At 38.1% G+C, this 24,440-nt stretch overlaps 1 protein-coding gene across 1 annotated transcript in view; it reads right to left on the bottom strand.

The window, feature by feature from the left end:
- Positions 1-24,440, bottom strand: part of LOC150099091 (tensin-1-like) — a 780,515-nt gene that overhangs the window by 593,182 nt on the left and 162,893 nt on the right. The window contains exon 7 of the mRNA XM_090405808.1: positions 1,725-1,822. Within this exon, the coding sequence (XP_090261934.1) occupies positions 1,725-1,822 (98 nt within the window). The remainder of the gene's footprint in view (positions 1-1,724; positions 1,823-24,440) is intronic.

Raw genomic sequence — 24,440 nt, 5'->3', positions numbered from 1 at the left:
CTTTTGATCATTATCTACAGTAACCACCACTTGATTATGTGCCTTCTCAGTAATCTCTAAATATCCAAGACCAAACACATTCTCACTTTCCTTCAAACTCAGCCCCTGTATTCACAAACTGAACACCTTTAGCCTCAAAGAACTCAGTCATTTTGCTAATCACTACCTCTGCTCTCATCTAAACTCACTATTATTATAGTGAGTTTGTTTGTATCAATCTGGATGTTAATAATATTGGGATGGGTTTAAATAGTGATATGCAGTGGTTTGAAGATGATGCAAAATTGGGGAGAGCAATGCAGAGTCAAGCAAATGTTATGGCCTTACAGGAGTACTTGAATAGATTGCATGAATGGGCAGGTAAGTAGCATTATCAGTTCAATGTTGCAAAGTGCAAGGTTTTGAAATTTGGTAAGCAATGATGGGATGGTTACCCAGATCTGGTTACCCAGTTTTCAAGGGGGGATGATATTATTATTATTATTATTATTAAACAAGACCTCATGGAGTCAAAGACTCATCTAGGAGGTCCTTTTATCTCACACACATCTCATCATACCGGGTCTTAAACACATTCAAACTCCTTGCAGACACCACACTCTCAGGCAAGGCATTCCAATCATTCACAACTCTGCACGAAAAAAACCTGCCTCTCACTCCCCTACTCACACCCTCTTTATACAGTTTCCAGGTATGACCTCTGGTTCTCCCCTGATCTCCCACTATTCTCTGTAGAACTTCTCCACCATTGATCCTATAACAATCCCTTACCAACTTGTAGGTCTCTATCATATCTCCCCTCTTCCTTCTCTCCACTAGACTCTGCAAATTACATCTTTTCAATCTTTCCTCATACTCGACATTCCAGAGGTCAGAAACTACCTTAGTCAGTCGCCTTTGGACCCTTTCCAACATCTCTTCATCCTTCTGAAAACCAGGTGACCAAATCTGGGCACAATAGTCCATGTGTGGCCTAATCAAAGCCTTATACAATGGAACAAGAATCTCCCTACTTCTACACGTCAGTGTCCTCCTCATCATTCCCAGAAGTCTTTGTGTTGTCTTCATAATTTTGGCGATGTGTCCCCCTAAATTTTAGATCCTTATCCACTATCACTCCCAGATCTCTTATTTCCTCTACTTCCATCATATCTTAAAGAAAGTGCAGAGAAGATTCATTGAATGGGTTTCCTCTCCAGATTGTGAGATATGAAAAGAGGTTTAGGGATTGCAATTTCTTAAAACCTTGTTAATAGAAGGGGAGAGGATTACTGAGACATATCAGGCGGCGATGGGTCATTATCTGATTAATGTGGAAGATATTTTAGAGTAGAAGGATAAAAGGGCAGAACAACACCTCAACCCTGGAAACTGTATAAGGAGGATGCCGTTAAGGGAATAAAGAGCAGGTTCTTTGCAAGGAGAGCAGTTGGTAAGTAGAATGCATTGCCTAAGTGTGTGCAGCCCACTGCACATGTGTACTTAGTGCAAAAATTGTTAATGGCTTTAAAACACAGCTGAATAATCCTTTTGCATGAAAGCGTGGATCTTCTAAGATGAGTGTTTTTGACTTAACAGATGACTAATATTAATAAGTAAGTGTGCATTGTCTAGTTAAAAAGAATAACTACATTAAAGTAAAAAAAGAACATCAACAGCGCCTGTTTCTATTTCCATACCCAAATTCAGTTTAACCACTAACAATTCAAACTTGTTACTATTACCATATAATTGTTTCCATGCTTTGTCTGCAACATGTGAGCAGTATTCTTCAGGTTACTCCGATATGTTCCATTTCTCTCAGTTTCAGGAAACAGAATAACTACAGAAAATAAAACTAAAATTGTTATATGCTGCTGTTTACCAAACTTAATATAAATATTTACATAACACACTATACCAATAGTTTTCAAACTGTGGAGCTGTGCTTCACCTTCTTCCCAGGGAAAGGGAAGGTGCAAAATCCTTTCTGGTGAAGTACAAAGCTATGGTCAGTACTGTTTTATTTTCAGGTAAAATTTTGCATGTATTTGATCTTAAAAACACTTGAAACTTCTATGTTTATGTTATTAACATCATTACATTGTAAGTTACCATTGTGATTATGACTCCAATGTAGTTGCTACATCATCAAAATGTGATATCATTTAATGTTCAATACGTTCAAAGGAATTATGAGTAGCAGTATCATTGTCAACTCTATGTTTTAAAGAAAATGTGCACTGAAAAACAAGCCCAGCTATCTCAATAAATAGTTTATTGTCATTGATATACTAAGTTTTTATTATTATACCCCCTACATATTCCGTTAATGAGTTCCATTCACCCAGAATTCACCATACAAAATATTTACTTCTCACATCTGCTTCAACTTCCAGGGATCGCCTCTGGTTCTTTCCCTCTTATCTTCTACTCTTTTTATAATCCCTTCAAGATTAATCCAATAAAATCACCTCACTAAATGTGTCATTAGCCTCTATATACGAGTGCCCAGTCATAAAGTTACTTCACTTGCAAACTTTGTTTGCTTACACTTGAATAAAGGATTAAACCAAGAATATAATTTCTTGGCATCTTTAATTTATACCATAGTTGAAGTCTCCCATGATAATTACTCAGCCTGAACTCATTGTGCTAATCTGCTGATGCATGTTGTCCACATCTTCTAGGACCCCCCACTCCCCCACCCTCAGCTCAGGTCTACATCAGCAATGAATAATATATTTTGTCTTATTGGCCTCTATCTCATACCAGACAGCCTCATATGAGCCATTTACATCTTCCCTAAATTCTATTTTTGTTGGTTGAAGTTCTTCAGCTATCATTAATAATACCCTTTTACTACACTACTTCTTCTATCTTCTCTGAAAATGCAATATCTATTACATTCCATCCTTGTAATTATACCATTCTCTGACAACTAGTTCTTGCTGATGCCAATATTCGGTCAATTTGAGCTGACCAATGCTAAAGACTCCTCTTCTTTATTTCTGATACTTCAAGCATTACTACATGCATTTCACCATCTCTTTGGGACTACAGTTACCCATACATAATGTCATTATCTGCTCTTTCAGATTTGAAACCTGGGAAACTGTACACAGCTCTGAACAATAATTCCTGCACTCACACTCATTTGTCCCATTGGTGGCTAGACGCATACTTGATTTCTTCCCTGCTAATATCTCTAGTTTCCCAGCTTTTGCACTTCCAACCTGTCTCACTGAACAACACTTTCTCCAAGCATCCAAGTACAAAACCATTTAAGTGCAATCCATCAGGCATATACAAGTCCTTACATCCATCAAATTTACTCAACATATGTACAGGGTGTCCCAAAATTCATGCAAGAAGTCATTTTGATAGAAAACACCGGTTTTTAATTAAAAATTGTAATTTCTTATTGATTGATAAAGTATACAGTATAGGATTACGCATGGAATAGCATATCAGGTAAATGGCCTCCACGGCTTTGCTGGCACATATGCACTCTTTTGTCGAAATTTTCCATGACTGTTTTGCATAAATGTGGCTGAATTTCATTGATACAGTACTCAATTTCCTCATTCAAGGCATGGGTTGTCGTGGGCTTGTTGGTATAAACCTTAGACTTCAAAAAACCCCCAAAGAAAAAAGTCCAACAGCGTTAAGTCACATGATCTGGGCGGCCAATTCTGATCACCAAAACGGGAAATTACACGACCATGAGACTAAATGACTCATGCAGTAATTGAATTGTTGTTTCTCAGGCTGTATGGCATGTGGCACCGTCTTGTTAAAACCATATGTCATCAACATCCATATCTTGCAATTTAGGCACAAAAAAACTGGATTATCATGTCGCGATAGCGAGCACCATTAACTGTTATTGCCTTACCAGCTGCATTTTCGAAGAAGAATGGACCGATGATGCCTCCAGCCCAAAATCCGCACCAAACAGTTGTGGATGCATTTGTTTCTCAACAATCACTCGTGGATTTTCTGAACCCCAAATGCGACAATTTTGTCGATTAACGAAGCCATCAAGATGAAAATGAGCCTCATCGCTGAAGATGATTTTGTTCGAAAAATAAGCATCCACTTGTTGTTGTTCCATAATCCATTCAACGAACTCTCTTCACTGTGTGTGTGGTCAGTAGGCTTCAGTTCTTTGAAGAATTAAACTTTATAAGCATAAAGATGCAAATATTTCATGAGAATATGCTGTAGAGAGCTACTTGAAATGCCCAATTCAAGACCACGGTGCCGAATTGATGTTCCTGGACTCTCAGCAACAGTCTCACGAACTGCTTCAATGTTTCCTGTTGAACGACTTGTTGAAGGACGGCCAGAGTGTATAAGATCACTAATTGATCCAGTTTCCTTGAATTTTTTAATTAATCTTTTCACAGTTGATGAAGTTAAATCACTATTCTGGCCATATTTTGTATGAAAATTGCAAACTGTGGCTGCCAAACCTTCATTATTTTTAAAATATTGCTCAACAATGAAAATGCATTGTTCTTTCATGTAGCACTCCATTTTTAATAACCCTGAACTGTCAGCTGTCAGGCTGTCTTTTTTTTCTCATTGGCAACACTTTACCGCACAAATGGCGCTAAATTTAAATCTTGCGTGAATTTTGGGACACCCTGTATAAACTTGTTAACTCCACATATTCCTCCTGCACAATCTTCTCATTGACAATTATGCCCTTCTCTCAATTATGTCCTATCATATTATGGCAGCAGACTCATAAAGTGACAACAGCAGTTGATGAGGGAAAGGCATACACTGCCATTTTTTTAGATTTTGCAAAGGCATTTGACAGGGTGCCACATGATAAGCTGATATTTAAGTTGCAGCACATGGGTTTAAATGTCGGGTTAGTCAACTGGATTCAGGATTGGCTGTCTGATAGGATCAGAGAGTTGTGTATGGTGGTGCAATATTAAGGAAGCAGAAGGTTACAAGTGGGGTTGTTCCACAGGGCTCTGTACTGGGACCTGTATTTTTCAACCTTTATATCAATGACATTGTCAATGGATTGCAAGGGGATATTCAGTTGTTTGCAGATGATGTGAAGCTGGGAATGGGGGTTTCGGTTTAATGCAGCAAAATGTAAAGTCTTGAAGTTTCAGATCCATCGATGGGTGGCTAAATACTCGATTGGAGGAGCTGTACTGCAGGAAGTACGGGAGACAAGAGATCTGGGGTTGATCATCGATAGAAAACTGAAATTCAGGGAGCATATTGCAAAGGTGGTGAAGGTAATCCAGAGGATTACTCTAATACTGAGAAAGACGCTGACCTGCAGAGATAAAAGAGTTATCATTTATTATTAATTATTATTACAGGTATCTCCATGGAGTCAGTAGACTCATCACGGGAGACCCAAACTATCACAACAATATCTATCATATCTTTTCTTGAATTCATTTACAGACGAAGAACTTACAATTGGGATAGACAATGCATTCCACTCATTCACTACCCTCCAGGTGAAAAACCTCGTTCTCACACCCTTGTTAACCACACTTTTCCTTAATTTCCAGGGATTTAGACTATTGTTTTCAAATTTGGTCTCCCCGTGATTTAAAAGGGTTAAATTAACTGTGGAAAGGGTACAGAGGAGGATAACAGATGGTTTCAGGACTGTACAATGTCAGTTATGAGGATCAGCTAAGGGAATGTGGAATGCAAAGTTTGGTGGATAGAAGAAGGAGAGGTGATATGAATGAGAGTTTTAAACTGTTGAGAGGCATTTACAGGATGGACATTGGGGAGTTCTTTTGCTTGGTGGAACAGAGAGAAGGAGAAATGACAAGGGGCCATCCCTGGAAGTTACAAAAGGAAGCTGTGAGCAAGAGGGTGAGGAGTGGTTTCATTGCGTGGAGGGTGGTTGAACTGTGTAATGCATTGCCTGAGAGAGTGGTGAGAGCAAGAATAGTCAATGAGTTCAAGGAGTGGCATGATAGACTGTGTTTCCTAAGAAGGACCTCCTATGATGAATCTCTCGACTCCATGGAGGCCTGAATAATAATAATATAATAATATTTACTTTCTTATTCTTCACTTTTAATTTTTCTAAAAACTCTTTCATATCTTCTCTCATTGCATATTTCTAACCTTTCAACTCTTTGTGCCTGCGACTATATATCTATATGATACGGGAATTTTGGTGAATGAAGTGGAGGTGAACAGTCTATTACAAAACCTCAATGTCAATACATATGTGGGATTGGATGGTATACCAGCTCGTGTCGTACATGAAGCGGCTAAAGAATCGTCAGTGCCTTTGACCATTTTGTTTAATTTGAGTCTCGGGTCTGGGTTAGTCCCATGGGGGTGAGTAATGGGTAAGTAATGGGAAAGAGGGGGGAAATAGTTCCACTGCATAAAGGAGGTTCCAAGACTGCTGTTGAAAATTACCGGCCGATTAGCATATCAGGAATTGTTGTCAAGGTCTTGGGGAAAATAGTCAAGAGGAAAATACAAGATTGGATAGATGAAAATGGGATACTGTATGGGGGACAGCATGGTTTTGTGAAGGGTAGATCATGCCTCAGTAACTTGCTCACATTCTAAAACACAGTGAACTGGATAAGGGTAATGGGTTTACAGTGATTCTACTGGACCTAGCTAAGGCCTTTGACAGGATACTACATGGAATTCTAATCAGTAAACTGCAGCATATGAGAATTGATATAGGGTTGATGAGATGGATAGGAGGGTGATTGATGGAGAGATATCAGAGAGTGGTTTATTCAGGAGTAGAGTCCAAAAGACAGCCTGTGACTAGTGGTGTGCCACAGGGTTCTGTTCATGGACACCACTACTTTTCAATTTGTTCATTAACGATATAGGAAAGGATCTGAGAGGAAGTGTTCATTTGTTTGCTGATGATGCAAAGTTGGGTAGAGCAATAGTGAGTGCACAGGATGTCAAAATTTTGCAAGATGATTTGGATAGTTTGGAGGACTGGGCTAAGGAGAATGGATGTCAATTTAATGTGGCAAACTGTAAGGTTATGCATTTTGGGGTGAAAAGATTAGCAGCAGTATATCACATTGGTGGAACCATACTCCAGGAGATTGACGAGGCCAGGGATTGGGGAGTGTTGGTGGATAGGGAGTTGAAGTTCAGGGAGCACATCGCAAAAGTGGCTAAATCAGCTCATCAAATCACTTGGTTGCTGAAAAATACTTTAACAAGCAGAGACAAACAAGTTATTGTTCCTCTGTATCGAGCCTTGATAAGACCCTATCTAGACTACTGTGCCCAGATTTGGGTACCAGGGTTTCTTCTCAATGGGGAAGTGTCTAATTATAGGCCTGTTTGTGTGTCATCAGTAGTTGTTAAGGTCTTGGAGAAATTAGTGAGGGACTATATACAGTATTGGGCAGATGAATGTAATGTTATCTGTGAGAATCAACATGGATTTGTTAAGGGGCACTCTTGCTTCAGTAATATGATTGCCTTTTATAATAAAGCACAAGAGCAGTTGATGAGGGAAAGACATATACTGCCATTTTTTTGGATTTTGCAAAGGCGTTTCACAAGGTGCCACATGATAAGCTGATATTTAAGTTGCAGCACATGGGTTTAAATGTTGGGTTAGTCAAATGGATTCGGCATTGGCTGTCTGATAGGTATCAGAGAGTTGTGTATGGTGGGGCAATATAAAGGAAGCAGAAGGTTACAAGTGGGGTTCCACAGGGCTTAGTACTGGGACCTGTATTGTTTAACCTTTATATCAATGATATTGTCAATGGATTGCAAGGGTACACTCGGTTATTTGTGGATGATGTGAAGTTGGGAATGGTTATCAGTAATAGTGCAGATGTGGTAGCCCTGCAAGAGGATTTGAATAAACTAGACAGATGGGCAAATGAATGGGGGTCTCGGTTCAATGCAGCAAAATGTAAAGTCTTGAGGTTTGGGATCCATCGATGGGAGGATGCATACTCGATTGGAGGAGCTGCACTGGAGGAAGTAGGAGAGAAAAGAGACCTGCAGGTGATGATTGATAGAAAACTAAAATTCAGGGAGCATATTGCAAAGGTGGTGAGGGTATCTCAATGGATTACTGCAATACTGAGAAGGACAATGACCTGCAGAGATAAAAGAGTTACCATTCCATTGTATAAGACTCTGATGAGACCACAATTTGACTATTCTTCTCAGATTTGGTCCCCAAGATTTGAAGGAGATAAATTGACTGTGGAAAGGGTACAGAGGCAGATAACAAAGATGGTTTCAGGACTGTATACGAGTTATGAGGATCGACTGAGGGAATGGGGGCTGCAGAGTTTGGTGGATAGAAGAAGGAGAGGTGATATGATCGATACTTTTAAACTGTTGAGAGGCACTTACGTGGTAGACATTGGGAGAGTTCTTTCACTTGGTGGAATGGCAGGAAGGAGCGATGACAAGGGGCCATCCCTGGAAGTTATGAAAGGAGGTGGTGTCCGCAAGAGGGTAAGGAGTGGTTTCTTTGCATGGAGGGTGGATGAACCTTTAAATGCATTGCTTGAGAGAGTGGTTGGAGCAGGAACAGTCAATGAGTTCAAGGAGTAGTATGATAAACTTTGTGTTTCCCAAAAACGACCTCCCGTGAAGAGTCTTTTGACTCATGGAGGCCTGGATAATAATAATAATAATAAAATTCTGCTACTGCTTTGATTAGATTTTGATTTTGGTTCATTCTATTTGACATCTGTTTTGTCAGAAAAAAATTCAGAAGATGCAATATAAATTTTATATTGAAAATGTTACCATAGTTAAAGATAACAAATAAATAGTTACTAAATTGCATTTTCCAGTGTGTGAAAAAAAGAAAGGTAAGTTGAGGTGTTGTAGCAATTATCTGAGTGTGTCAGTGCTATTTGATACAGTGATGATGTTAGCAGAATGACTCAAAGAGTTGGATCGTTATTTTTGTATACTAATGTAAGGAACATCATCATCAGTCCTCCATGAAGTCAAAAGACTCATTGTGGGAGGTACCTCTATCACAAACACACAGTTCATACTGAGCCATAAATATATTCACTGCTTCTGCATTCACAACACTCAGGCAATGCATTTCAATCACCTGCCACTCTTCATACAAAAAACCTGCTCTCATTCCCCATGCTCATCCCCTCCCCTCTTTGATGACCTCTTGTTTACCCCATTCCATGTAAAACCTCATCCACATTAATATGGTAATAACCAATTAACTTATTTGTCTCAATTATATCTCCCCTCCTCCTATCCACCAGTCTCTGCAATTTACACTTACTTGATCTGTCTTTATACTCAACATTCCAGATACCATAAACCACTTTAGTCGATCGTCTCTGGACCTTTCCCAATATATCTCTTTATCCTTTTGAAAATCAGGTGACTAAATCTGTGTACAATAGTCCATTAGTAGCCTGATCAATGTCTTATATGGTGGAACCATAAGATCAGGTGATTTCTGCATCACTGCCATAATCTGCTGTGCTGTGCTGTACTCGTGATTCTAGTGATGAGTTCCCAGGTCCATACTTACACTTTTCCCAAGGCAGATTGGAAGGGAAGGGGGGGGGGATCAAAGTGCTAGTGTGACCATAAATTGTTCGTGATTTTTTGGGTCCCCAGCTAGAGCCTCATGCACCTATGCATAAATACTGCTCTGTGAGTCCCTGAAAGTTTAGGTGCTTGTCCACAATCACTCAAGACTCCTCATCTCTATCACTTCCTCGAAGATATTCCCACAAATTGTATACTTACTCTGCATCTCATGTTTGCTTCCCAAATTTTAAAACTTTACACTCTGCAATACTCAACTGCTAACCCCACCACTTGCCCATTTAGCCAGTGCATTCAAGTCCTCTTGCAAAGCCTACGACATCTACTCCACTCCTCATAGTTCTACTGAACTTTGCATCATTTGCAAACAGCTGCATATTACCATTCAAATCCCCCAAAGCTAACTGATATAAGTGAAACTCAATTGTCTGAGGATGACAAACCATCAGGAATAGAAATGGAGGGATATAAAATTTCTATTAGAATGGAAAGGTGAAAGGGGAGAGGAGTGCTGTTAATGATTGCAAAGGAACTGTGTTTGCTAAGAGTAGAAATGGGAAATAGAAGTATATAAATATTATGAAGCTATTTGGTGTGAGGTTCAAATTAATAGAATAGGTTGTTATTACAAGCCAGGCAATATAATATTTAGACAAATAGTCTGGGCATATAGAAAGGTGATTACAATGGGAGATTGTAGTCACTCACTGTAATCACCTATTGCAAGGCAGATTAGAGGAAGGATATTGAAAATAAAATGAAAACAAGAATGAAATAGTTCATTGCATGTTGCTATAGAAGGTAGCAACCAGGAAATATATAAGCAAATTAGCCAAGCAAATAGGAAAAGGGCGATTTTAAATACAATATAGATTGAGGTGATGAGATAGCAACCGCAAGTAAAGAAAATCAATTTCTTGAGTTTTTGAGGGACAACTACCACAGGCAGTATGTAACAGAGGGCACATGAAGATTGGAGGCATTGGATTTGATCATCTTATCAGAGGAAAAAGGCTGGTGATTACGAGAAACTCAGGAGAGAGCTTGGAGCTGTAGCATGGAATGAGGAGTTCGGTTAAAGAAGATGCTGCTTGGGTGATATTCAACAACTGTCTAGTACAGCGCTTCCCAAACTGTGGGCCGCGGCCCCCTTGGGGCCATAGGTTTTGTTGAGGGGGGGGCCGTGAAATAATGAAAACAAATTTAAAATGTTTTAAGACTAAGTAGATTTTTTTTATTTTAAAAGAAACGTATTTAACTTTTATTATTTATTATTTCTATTTTGTTATTTTTTATATTTTAATGGACAAATTCACACATTGGTGTTGGTTCACAAACTTTGCTTTCTGCGTATTTCGGCACTTAATGAATATTAGTAAATATTGCTTATTCATATGTTTCATTTCAAAGCAGTGGTTAATTGTATTTACTTCGAATGCTCTCCAGGGAAGCTCCAAATCTTCCTGTCCCTTTCATCACGCGTTCGTAATCAGGGACTGTTGATATTGACTTTATATACATATCATAACTCATTTTATATTATCACTGTCATCCGAGCTAGTTTTCTGTTACCAATAAAAGTTTCGCATATACTTCACACATGAAAAAAAGCTTAAACAAGTTCATGTGGGAAGATAGTAACTCACTTGCAGTGGTAAACAAAACGCCCTCCCTAACAGCCACTATACTGCAGGGGCAATAAAAACAAGTACTTTTATTATGCCAGTGAATAAGGTATGAGGAGTCTGTGTAATATATTTCTCAACAAATAGTGCAATTAGAGACAACTGGGATAAAAACACACTAATTAATGAATCACATGTCCCCTCATACAGAAGCTATGCTGTATAGACTGAAACAAAACCATATGTTGCATAAAAAAATATACTAAAAACTATTGTTATTAATTAGATGTGTGTGAGTCCGATTTCCCAAGGCAGCAATAAACTTCAACTGAGCGTGTTAGAATTCGTAAAAGTGTTAAAACTAAGTAATATATACATGATGAATGTTATGGCGGTTTCACATATTGAATTCAGTTGAAGAGAGTTAGCATTTCAACTCAATTGTCAGCTATGCTTTTATCTTTCGGTTGCGCGATCTTTTGTTAATACCGCACCAATCATGTGCACGTTTTAATAATCTGCCTTTGCTATCTGTTTCGTGTTAGGCTTAATTACCGTAAAGGGAGAAAAATCACAAAAAAGAAAAATATTCCTGGTTCGGGGATTCCCTTATTCAGGTAATATTCACTAATTTCATATTGTCAGTCTGTGGTGTCCCAGTATCGGTAAGTGGTGATATTATTTGATCTATTCTACGTTAAAAAAATTTAACCCTGAGATGGATAAGTGGCTGATAAAAAATAAAAAAAAAATCCTGCGAACAATCAGAAGAAGCAGAAACAGACTCAAAAAAAAAAGGACAGTATTTCATATTTTACCAGAACAGCCCGCATCTTCTTCAGAACCAAACGATAAGAGGCAAAAAATGTAATATATGCATTTTGCAATATTCACTGTGTATGTTTTGTATTGAATATAAATACAATAAATATTATAATAATATATCTCACTATTATGATTTTTTTTCGAGGGGGGCCATGAAATATTTTAATTTTTGCAAAGGTGGGGCCCTGACATCCAGAAGTTTGAGCAGCACTGGTCTAGTAGAACAATGTCTAAATGTATTTCAAAGGTTCAGAAAGTGAAATAATGTATGTGTGAAATGGATGAATGAAGAGATTAACCATGCAATACAAAAAAAAAGGCATAACACAAGCAACATAAGAGAAATGGTAATAATTAATTAAATGAGGAATACAAAGAACAGGCAAGAAAGATGACTCTGTTGGAAGATAGCAAAGGCTCAGTATAAGCAGCAGTTAGCTAATGAAGTCTAAAAATCCTAGGGAGAACTTTTGATATGTAGTCGGCAAAAAAAAAATGATTATAATAGGATGGCACTAATTGGTGAAAATGGTATAAGGCCATCCGCTGCAGAGGATATACCGTAGTTGAGATATTTAATCAACAGTTCATAAACGTTTCTCATCTTTTCACAAAGATGAGATCTGGCATCATGGAGAGTTTGAAAGCAGTGGATGATGAGGAGGAGAGACTGACTGTGAGTGAGGAAGATATTACTATTATTATTATTATTCAGGCCTCCATGGAGTCAAAAGACTCATCATGGGAGGTCCTTCCTAAGAACATAAAGTCTATCAAGACTCAATGTGGGCGGTCCCTCCTTGGAAAAACAAAGTCTATCATAATACTCCTTAAACTCATCGACTGTTCTCACTTTCACCACTGAGTCAGGCAATGCATTCCACAGTTCAACCACCTTCCATGCAAAGAAACCACTCCTCACCCTCTTGCTCACAGTTTCCTTTCATAACTTCCAGGGATGGCCCATTGTCATCACTCCTTTCTGCTGTTCAACCAAGTGAAAGAACTCCCCAGTGTCAACCCTGTAACCACCTCTCAACAGTTTTAATGTCGCAATCATATCACCTCTCCTTCTTCTATCCACCAAACTCTGCAGTCCACATTCCCTCAGCCAATCCTCATAACCAAAATTGTACAGTCCTGAAACCATCTTTGTCATCCGTCTTTGTACCCTTTCCACAGTTAATTTATCCCCTTCAAATCCTGTTGACCAAATCTGAGAACAATGGTCTAAGTGTGGTCTGATCAGAGACTTATACAACGGAATGATAACCCTTTTATCTCTGCAGGTCAATGTCCGTCTCATTGCAGCAATCCTCTGTGTTACCTTCACCACCTTTGCAATATGTCCCCTAAATTTCAGGTTTCTATCAATCATCAACCCCAGATCTCTTGTCTCATCTACTTCCTCCAGTATAACACCTCCCATGGAGTATGCAGCATCCCACTGATGTTTCCCAAAGCTCAAGACCTTACATTTTGCTGCATTAAACCGACACCCCATTCATTTGCCCATCTATCTAGCTTATTCAAATCCTCTTGCAGGGCTACCACATCTGCACTATTACTAATAATCCTTCCCTGCTTCGCATCATCTGCAAACAACTGAATATCCCCTTGCAATGTCACTGATATAAAGGTTAAACAATATAGGTCCTGGTACTGAGCCCTGTGGGACCCCACCTAACCCTCTGCCTCCTTGAAACTACTCCACCATACACAACTCTCTGATACCTATCAGACAGCCAATCCTGAATCCAGTTGATCAATCTGACATCCAGACGCATGTGCTGCTACTTAAATATCAGCTTATCATGTGGCACCCTGTCAAATGCCTTCGCTGTCTAAGAAAATAGCAGTATATGCCTTTCCCTCATCTAATGTTCTTGTAACTTTATTATAAAAGGCTAGCATATTGCTAAAACAAGAGCGCCCTTTCACAAATCCATGTTGACTCTCACAGATAACATTACCCTCATCTGCTGAATGCTGTATACAGTCCCTCACTACTTTCTCCAAGATCTTAACAACTACTGATGACACACAAACTGGTCTATAATTAGGCACTATCTTACCTTCCTTCCATTCCCTGGGCACCTTTCCCGCAGCCAGACTTTCATTGAAAAGCCAGGTTAAAGGCACTGTCAGTTCCCTAGCACATTCTCTCTAAACTCGTGGTGAAATACCATCCAGTCCCAAAGCTTTACTGACATCCAGAGTACTCAGTACCTGAAACACACTCTCCTCCTGTACCTCTAAAGCTCGAACCTGCCCTATCCCTCCAGCATTAAAATTGACTCCTCTAGGATGAAATACTCCAATAAAATGTTCATTGAACAATTCCACTATGTTCTCTGCATCAGTCACTCTATTCCCATTTTTATCCCACAATATCATTCTTCCACAGTCATTTATCCTCTTACTGGCCATATAGCTAAAAAATTCCCTTTTAGCTATGTGGATCTTAGGGCCAATCTCCTCTCATATTCCAATTTTGCTTTCCTTAACACACTAGTCACTCTTCTGGCCTGTGTCTTATATTCTTCATGCATCTTCTCTTCACCTGTCTCCTTATATCTCTTTCATAGCCTCTTTTTCACATGTAGCTCCTGTTTAATATTGTTTGTCATCCACTTTACTCCAAATTGTGTCTTCTTCTTCACTTGTGGTATACAACTTACCATTGCTGCTAACAAATATTCTTTTACAATTTCCCATGCACTAATGATATCTCGGCCTTCCAATTCCTCCCTCTATGAAACTTCCCAAAGTTGATGTCTAAGACTATTATAATCACCTGCTGTATAATTCCACATAAGCTCCCATCTCTTTGATACTCCTGCATGTCTATTCATTTTCCAAGTCAAAACCATATGATCACTCTCTCCAACTGGTGGGAGAGATGTCATCTCAGTTATTATCAACTCTTCTGATGCTATAACCAAATCCAAAACTCTTGAATCTCTTGTTCCCTCTGTTACATGTTGCCTAAGACATTTGTCAATTAAGAATTCTAGAAATTTCATTCCTTTATTGCTATATGTATCTTCCTTTCCCCAATCTATACTACTGTAGTTAAAATCTCCCATAACAATCGTTATTCTTGCACTTGCCACGATCAACTGTCTCAACATCTCCTGGTCTCCACCATTTGTGCTCTTTGGTCTGTAGCAACACCCCCACTAAATATCCTGTCTTGCCCACTTCTACCTCACACCATATGCTCTCAAACTCATCTGCCTCACTGCCTTCGACATTCACACAGTGTCTATCATGTATTTGCCCTGAATTCATTCACTGTCATAGCACCCACAACAGACTCTGGCAGCTTATTCCACTCATTCACCACTCTAAAAGTAAAAAGCCCTGCTCTAACACCTTACTAACCACACTCTTGCCCAGCTTCCATGGATGTCCCCCAGTCCTCCCACCACCAATCCTGTTCTCAATAATATCCTCTGAATTAATCCTATAGAATCCCTTCAGCAATTTGAATGTCTCAATCATATCACCCCTTTTCTGCCTATCAACCAATTTCTGCAACCCACAAATATTCAACCTTTTCATAAGGTTCATTCCATAGACCTGCTATCATCTTTGTCACTCGCTTTTGGATCCTCTCAACCTCCTCCCCATCACAGTAATCAAGATGGGGTCTTATGAAGGCTCAATACAGAGGAACAATAACTTGCTTATCTCTGCTCATCAAAGTATTCTTCAGCATCCAAGTGATTTGATGAGCTGATTTAGCCACTTTTACAATGTGCTCCCTAAACTTCAACTCCCTATTCACCAACACACCCAAGTCCCTGGCCTCAATCTCCTCGAGTACAGTTCCAAATATTGTTTTTTCCAAATATATATATTTGTTCCAAATATAAAGTTCCAAATATTGAATTCATGCATCAGCAAATTAGTGCAATGAGTGCAGGGTTAGTGATTATTATGGGGGATTTTAATTATGATGATATCAATTGGAAGGAGGAAATATCACATGGCAAAAAAAAAGAAATAGAATTCATACATCTTCTAAGAGATAATTACTTGAAACAGCACATAACTGAAGGGACACATGGTGTGAGAGTGTTGGACCAAGTTATTGGTTTAGAGGACATATGCATAAGTAAGGTGTTCTCATTACCTCCAATTGGTGAGAAAGATCATGTGGTATTGACCTGGGAGGTTGCAAAATTTGTGGATTTTTGTGTTAAGAAGGGGTATATATGAAACTACAGATTAGGTAATTATAACATGCTTCCGAGTGAGCTTACAGCCGTCCTGTATCAGAACATATTGCACAGGAAAGATGTTAGCAGTGCATGGGATAAAATCAGTGGATATCTGAGGTAGGCATTATCGGAATGTATCCTCATAGTCAGGAAGACAAATAAGGTAGGCGTTATATGGATGAGTAATAGTATCAAGCTTGATCTGCAAAAAAAAGAAAATGTTATGGAGAATTTACAAGGAGAAATGCGATCAGTACACCAATCAGCAGTACAAGGCTCAAGCTAGGAAGGTTACCAGCATAGTAAGAAGAGCTAAATCAGATTATGAGAAGAAATTAGCCAAGGAAATCAAGGGTAATCCCAAAGAGTTCTTCTGCTATGTGGCAAGTAAAAGGAAGAATGACTTCAGAAGGATAACTTTAGTGGGTGCTGATGGTATTGAGGTGACCAATTCAGATGTAACAGTATAGTTATGGAGGGATCACTTTTCAAAAGTCTATCACCCAGGTGAGGATATCTTTGTACCTGTAGCAATAAGGTGAGAATTGAAGTTAATAAATCAGGGGTACTTAGTATGCTGCAGAATTTAAATGCAAACTCTGCTGTAGGCTTAGATGGAATATCAGCTTGGGTGTTGCGTGAATATGCAAAGGAATTTCAATGTCTTTTACTTGGTTATTTAACTTATGTTTGAACTCTGGTATGGTCTCCAGGGACTGGAAGTAAGGCTAAGTAGTTCCTTTGCATAAAGGTGGTCAATTACAGCCCAATCACCATCTCGGAAGTGTGGAAAAGTATTGGAAAAGTTGGTTAAAGACAGAATTCAAGAATGGGTGGATCAGAACATGATACTCTATAGGGGACAACATGGTTTTGTTAAGGTTTGATCCTGCCTTAGCAATTTATTAACTTTTTATAATAGAATGACATCTGAGTTGGACAAAGGAAATGGCCACATGGTGGTACATCTGGATTCTGCTAAGGCTTTTGACAGGATACCCCCATGAAATACTGTTGCACAAATTGGAGCAGATTGGGATCGATACTAAATGGTGATATGTATAAGAGAATGGCTCGGGGAAAGATACCAGAAAGTGGTGTATGGAGGAGCAGAGTCCAGGATGAGGGAGGTGATATAGGCATAAATGATATGGGAAATGGCTTAAAGGGAGATATTCAGTTGTTTGCTGATGATGCAAAGTTGGGTAGCACAATAAAAAATCAAGCTGATGTTGAAAGTTTGCAGGATGATTTAAATAAGCTGGTAAAATGGGCAAAAGATAAATGGATATTAGGTTCAATGTGGAAAAGTGTAAAGTCATGCATTTTGGGATTAAAAGATTACCAGCTGTGTACTACATTGATGGAATGGTACTCCAAGAGATTGATGAGGCTAGGGACTTGGGGGTGTTGGTCGATAGGGAGCTGAAGTTCAGAGGACACAATGCTAAGGTGTCCAAGATTGCACATAAGATTACTTGGTTATTAAAGGACACACTAACATCCAGAGATAAAGAGGTTATTATTCCCCTTTATAAGGTACCAATACTATCACATTTGGATTACTGTGCTCAAGTCTGGTCACCTGGATTCCTTGGAGATGAGGAGGTTGTGCAGAGGATTCAAAGGAGTGTAACTAAGTTGGTGGGTGATGTAAAAAATGCTCCCTACATTGATAGATCGAGAGCTTGTGGATTGCAGAGGTTGGTTGATAGGTGGAGAAGAGGAGATATGATAAAAACATTTAAATTACTAAAAGGTTTTTATAAGATTGATGCAGGGGAAATATTTCAGCTGTGTGATAGTGGTTGGAAGAACAAAGAGTCATCCCTGGAAATTAAGGAAAATTGTGGTTAACAAGGGTGTGAGAATGAGTTTTCGCCTGGAGGGTGGTGAATGAATGGAATGCATTGCCTGACTCAGTTATGAGTTCTTCATCTGTAAATGAATTCAAAAAGAGATATGATAGATATTGTTTTGATAGTTTGGGTCTCCCGCAATGAGTTTACTGACTCCATGGAAATACCTGTAACAATAATAATAATAATTAGCCTTTTAAAAATTAAAAAAAGTATGAAATACAAAATTGGAAGAAAGTAGATATTTATAATTCAGTTACTATGAGCAGTCGTGGTAGTGGGGAGGGGAGGGGGGGGGGTTAAGATACTTCAAAACAAACATAAAATTTTAATCAATTCCGTATAGGACATGTCTCAGATAATTTCATCATATATATTTAGAAGGTTTGCAGGCCTGGTTGGCTGAGTGGTTAGCGTATTCAAACATCCATGCCCATGGTGGTTCAAATCCCACCGTGGGCATGGATGTTTGTGATTGTGAAAATAGTAGTGGTGGTGGTCGGCGGTAGATGCCATTAGTATAGATGATAAAGGTAGTTGTGGTTTGTTGTAGTTGGTGAAATGAGTGGTGGAGATAGAGTTGTAGAGTAGGTGCCCTCCCTCGATGAGTCTTTGAACTCCATGGAGGTGTATTGTAATAATAAGAATAATAATATTTATTAATGTATGTTGCTTACACCCACAAAAGATTATTTTACAATTGTAAAGAAACAGCATCATCATCATTATTATTGAGATGAGCACTCTACATATCAGAATAATAATAACAATTTGTTTTATTTTTCAACTGAGAGTTCATTTGAAATACTACTGAATATAATTTTGCGATATCTTAAAAATTAGCCTTGAAATAAGGAATGTAATGCAATTTAACGTCTTGTTCATAAAAGCAGAAAGAGTTGTTCTCAAACAGCAGCAGTATATCTGAATCTGTAAGCATAACAACATGACATGCATATTTTCACACATCGTAGTAGTGCAAGGCAAAATAAAAAGTAATTTTCAAACTTTATTTATTGCAATAAATTTTGCTTGATAGCATTTTTTTTTTCAAAATATTTTAAAACAATTTTTTAACACAAGCACGGAAATTAGTCCAAAAATAATTTCCATATTTTCTATAACACATCTTCCAAAATGAATATATATGTAATATGCGTATATATTATTATTATTATTATCTAGGCCTCCACGGAGTCAGAAGGCTAATCTTTGCGTTTTCAGGAAACACAAAGTTTATCATACCACTCCTTGAACTCATTGACCATTCTCACTCCAACCACTCTCTCAGGCAATGCATTCCAAGGTTTAATCACCCTCCACACAAAGAAACCACTCCTCACCCTCTTGCGAACACCGCCTCCTTGGGAACAACTAAATATCTTGGAAACAACTAAAATGTTGACTTGGAATTTTCAAATGGAGGAAACTCCAGTTAACACAAGTTCACTCTTCTAAGTCAAGAGGTTAAAAACATTACAAATCATCTACTGTTAATCATTTTCATTATTTCCGTTGTTCAGTTGATAAAAATAGCATGAAAATATCCACGTGCACTTTCTTTTCAAAAAACACATAAAGTACATTATCAATCACACTCCATTCTGAAATCTCCACTCAGTGAAAAAGAAAATACTATGTATTTTAAATTAAGGGGATATAAAATCTACATTGTTTCAAAACCGAATAAGAACCTCAAAGATTGGAATCAGAGAGTTTCATGCCGAATATAGTAAACTATAAAGTATCGGCGATCACTAGCATCAGCTAATGCAAGTGACCCTAGTACGTAGTACAATACTGGACAACTCGTTGCAAAGGTGGAGAAAGTTCAGATCGCTATTCTTAGGTATTTTCCATAATGTAAAAACACATTTCCTAGGAAATGTATGCTGTTATTACATTATGGAGGGAGGTCATTACTCAGAGCGGTTTCAGCCTTTTTTGAGGCCTCATCAGTGAGTAGCTAGAACATAATACCAAAGTGTATAGCGAAAAGAACTTATATACTCTGCTATACGAGTATTTTTCTTCTTGTTATTATTATTCTTATTATCATCATTATGTGGCATTTTCTTTTAGTACAAAGAAGAAATCGGTGCATATTTGGAAAAGACATTTACTGCTAATAGATAGGAGACAAAGTAGCTATACTTTACTACAATTTTACATTAAAATGTGTTTAGTATGCTTCCCAAGTGATTTACATCTGTAACAATTCTTCTGAATGGTTCTGAAAATAAATTATTTCAAACATCAGCAGGATGAACAGGTGGGTCCTCTTCCCCCCCCCTCCCACCCACAAAAAAGCTGAAAGCTTATGTAACACATATCCACCTATTTTTTTTTTTAATTCAAATATTTCTCTCTTTCTTAAATAACTGCATAAAATAATTGATAAGTTTTCAATAATAAAAGTGAAATTTTGATTATTATAAATTAAGAAATTATTTTGACATAAATATTGTATCAGACTAAAAGATATCTCGGCATTTCTATTTAGGATATAATTGAAAACAAGACATTGCTGATGTATTATGCACTATTGCTTGAGGCTCTTTAGTGGGACTTCTGAAGAAGTGGTCTTTCTTTCTCAGTAACATTGAGAAGATTATTGTCTAGTATTTCTAAGACTAAAATTATTTCCAGCAGCAGTGAAAGTCGTAATAATTGGAATTTTTTAAGAAAAAACAAACAAACATTACTGAACTTTCTTTTTTGTTGCGTACATGTAAACAGTTTTTATGTGGTGAAAATATAGAATAGAATTTCTAAAACTTAGAATAATGTCAACAGACAGATGAACAAATGATTGTAGATTACAAATAATCTGGAAATAGAAGTATCTGCTTTGGCAGATACAACAATATTATTGGCTTATTTCTTTTATCAAATGTTGAAATGAACTAATAGATATTGAACAAAAAAAAATCTATTGAACAAAAAATTTGGTAAGACATAAAAAATAAAAATAAATACTTAAAGAAATGCATAATTTTTTCTTTGATTTGTAAAACCTTAGGTCAAATTTTAAATCTATGTACTTCAGTGTGAATTAACTACACATTCACTGTGTGTTTAGCAATCAAAAATTCGATAATTTACAAACAATACCCAAATGTCACTTCGTAATAGTTTAAGCTGGACGTGTGCCTCATGTCTTAACTGGTGAATACACGCTGCACGTAATAAAAAAAAAAAAAGAAAGTCAGTAGTGTAAGGAAGCCTTCCCCTGTAACGCGACATGCCAGGTGAACACTTGGCTTATCTAGTGCCTTCCCTAGCTCTACTACACATAACAAAAATCAACTTGCAGTTTTAGCTAAACGTCATTAAAAGTTGCAGTATTATTAAATATTAAAATATGTTTTTTTTTTTTCTGCTCGCGTCAGCGTCTCTTGAAAAAGGCACCCCAATGCGACGCATCGCCTGCTTCCGTGTTAAGTCAGCCCTGCTACTGATTGTTTTGTGCTTACTCCATAAAATCATTTTCAACACCACTTGCCATTTCATTTTCCGTTCATTTCACTTATACTCTAGAGCCAGTGGTTTTGAGGCAGTATGGTGTGAGATAGAGGTGAATAGAATCAAATACTTGGTGGGATGTTGTTATAGACCTGGTAATGTGGATGGTGGTGATAATGAAATGTATAGTCAAATAAGCCAAGCAAATAAGAAAAGGGTGATTATTATGGGTGATTTTAATTATGGCAATATAGATTGGAATGAAGAAATAGCAACTAGAAGTAAAGAAAATGAGTTTCTTAAGTTTTTGAGGGATAACTCCCTCAGACAGTATGTAACAGAGGGCACACAAGGATTAAGGGTCTTGGATTTGGTCATCTCATCAGAGGATGTAATTATAAATGAGATGCCAAATCATCCACTAATTGGTGAAAGTGACCATGAGGTGATTACCTGGGTGCAGTGCAAGGACCCCTGTGAAAAAAGGGTATATGTGGAACTACAACGGGGGGAGGGTGATTATGAAGAGCTCAGGAGACAGTTTGCAGGTGTAGCATGGAATGAGGAGTTAGTTGGAAAAGAGATCAATGCAGCTTGGGAGATTTTCAAAAACTATTTAGTAGATGCAATGTCTAAATGTATTCCACGGGTGAGAAGGTTAAATAAGGTAGGTGTGAGATGGATGAATAAAGAGATTAAGCATGCGATACAGAGAAAAAGGGCATTGTGGAAGCAGCATAAGAGAAGTGGAAGTAAAGAGGCTGACTTGGTTGGTGAGAGTAGCTAAAGAGAGGTATGAACAGCAGTTAGCTAATGAAGCTAAAAAGAATCCTAGGGAGTTCTTTCGATATGTAGCCAGCAAAAGAAAGAATGATTATGGAAGGATGACACTGATTGGAGGAAATGGTATAAAGACAGCTGTTGCAGAATGTGTGGTGGAGATACTTAATGAGCAGTTCATAAAGATCTTTCAATCTTGTGAATGTGACTTCATGGAGAGATTGAGAGTAGTTGATGATGGGGAGGAGAGACTGACTGTAAGTGAGCAAGAGGTGTTTAGGGAGTTGAGTAAACTAGATGTAAATAAGGCTGTGGGACTTGATAATATATCACCGCATATTCTGAAGGAATGTGCCAGAGAGTTGACACCTGCCTTGACATATTTTTTTAATATGAGTCTTGCACTTGGTCAAGTTCCTAAGGAGTGGAAGGAGGGTAAGATTGTGCCACTTCATAAAGGAAGTGATCGGACTCAAGCATCAAACTATAGACTTATCTCTGTGTCAGGTGTTGTGGTTAAGTTGTTGGAGCAGCTTGTGAGAACTAGGATTCAGAGTTGGGTTGAAAACAATGGTATAATCTTTGATGGACAGCATGGATTTGCTAAAGGGAGGTCATGTTTTAGTAATCTACTTACTTATTACAATAAAGTGACTGCTTCCTTGGACAGGGAAGAAGGATACACAGTAATATACTTGGATTTCGCAAAAGCTTTTGATAGAGTACCTAATGATAAGTTGACAGTCAAACTAGAGCAGATGGGGTTGGATATTAGATTAGTGCATTGGATTGGAGACTGGCTATCTGATAGGTATCAACAAGTTGTGTATGGGGGTGCGATATCCAGGAAAAGGAAAGTCACTAGTGGAGTACCTCAGGGGTCTGTTTTAGGATCATTACTATTTAACTTGTATATTAATGATATTGGCGAAGATTTGGATGGAGATATTCAGTTGTTTGCAGATGATGTAAAGTTGGGACGAACCATAAAGAGCAGAGAAGATATTGTGGCCTTGCAAGAAGACTTGAATAAATTGAGTGAATAGGCAAGTAAATGGGGATGTGAGTTTAATGTTGCAAAATGTAAGGTTTTAAAATTTGAAAAACAAAGATGGGATGCAGAATTTATGCTTGGTGAGAATATATTGTTGGAAGTAGAGGAAATAAGAGATCTGGGGGGGGGGGTGATAATGGATAAGGATCTAAAATTTAGGGGACACATCGCCAAAATTGTGACAACAACACCAAGACTTCTGGGAATGATGTGGAGGACACTGAAGTAAAAAAGTAGGGAGATTCTTGTTCCATTGTATAAGGCTTTGATTAGGCCACATGGACTATTGTGCCCCGATTTGGACACTGTGTTTTCAGAAGGATGAAGAGATGAAGAGATGAAAAGGGTCCAAAGGCGACTGACTAAGGTAGTTTCTGACCTCTGGAATGTTGAGTATGAGGAAAGATTGAGAAGATGTAATTTGCAGAGTCTGGTGGAGAGAAGGAAGAGGGGAGATATGATAGAGACCTACAAGTTGGTAAGGGGTTGTTATAAGATCAATGGTGGAGAAGTTCTACAGAGAATAGTGGGAGATCAGGGGAGAACCAGAGGTCATCCCTGGAAACTGTATAAACAGAGTGTGAGTAGGGGAGTGAGAGGCAGGTTTTTTTCCTGCAGAGTTGTGAATGATTGGAATGCCTTGCCTGAGAGTGTGGTGTCTGCAAGGAGTTTGAGTGTGTTTAAGACACGGTATGATGAGATGTGTGTGTGTAATAAAAGGACCTCCCAGATGAGTCTTTGACTCCATGAGGTCTTGTTTAATAACAATAATAATAATAATTCTAATTATATGCTTAACTCTTGGTATATAGTTATGAATTGCTTCTGTCATATTGCTGCCCATGCTCTGTCAGCTATTTTTCTGCACAGCTTACCAACCCAAGTTATTGACTTAGCTGACTGCAGAGATTCTGATTATCACCCACTTTATAACTTCACATATACATATATCCATTTTTGACAGTAACTTCTTCTGTTTGGTAGCCTCCCAAACCAGTACCTCATTATCACTCTCAACTAACCAGCAGCTGTGCTAATACCTCATTAATAACTACATACTGTG

This window comes from Typopeltis vanoorti, chromosome 15 (genome assembly GCF_054136105.1).
Source record: "Typopeltis vanoorti isolate ZY-2024b chromosome 15, IOZ_Tvanoo_1.0, whole genome shotgun sequence".
NCBI classification, from domain to species: domain Eukaryota; kingdom Metazoa; phylum Arthropoda; class Arachnida; order Uropygi; family Thelyphonidae; genus Typopeltis; species Typopeltis vanoorti.
Note: the sequence above shows the minus strand (reverse complement) of the source record. Positions and strands in the feature narration are given on the sequence as shown.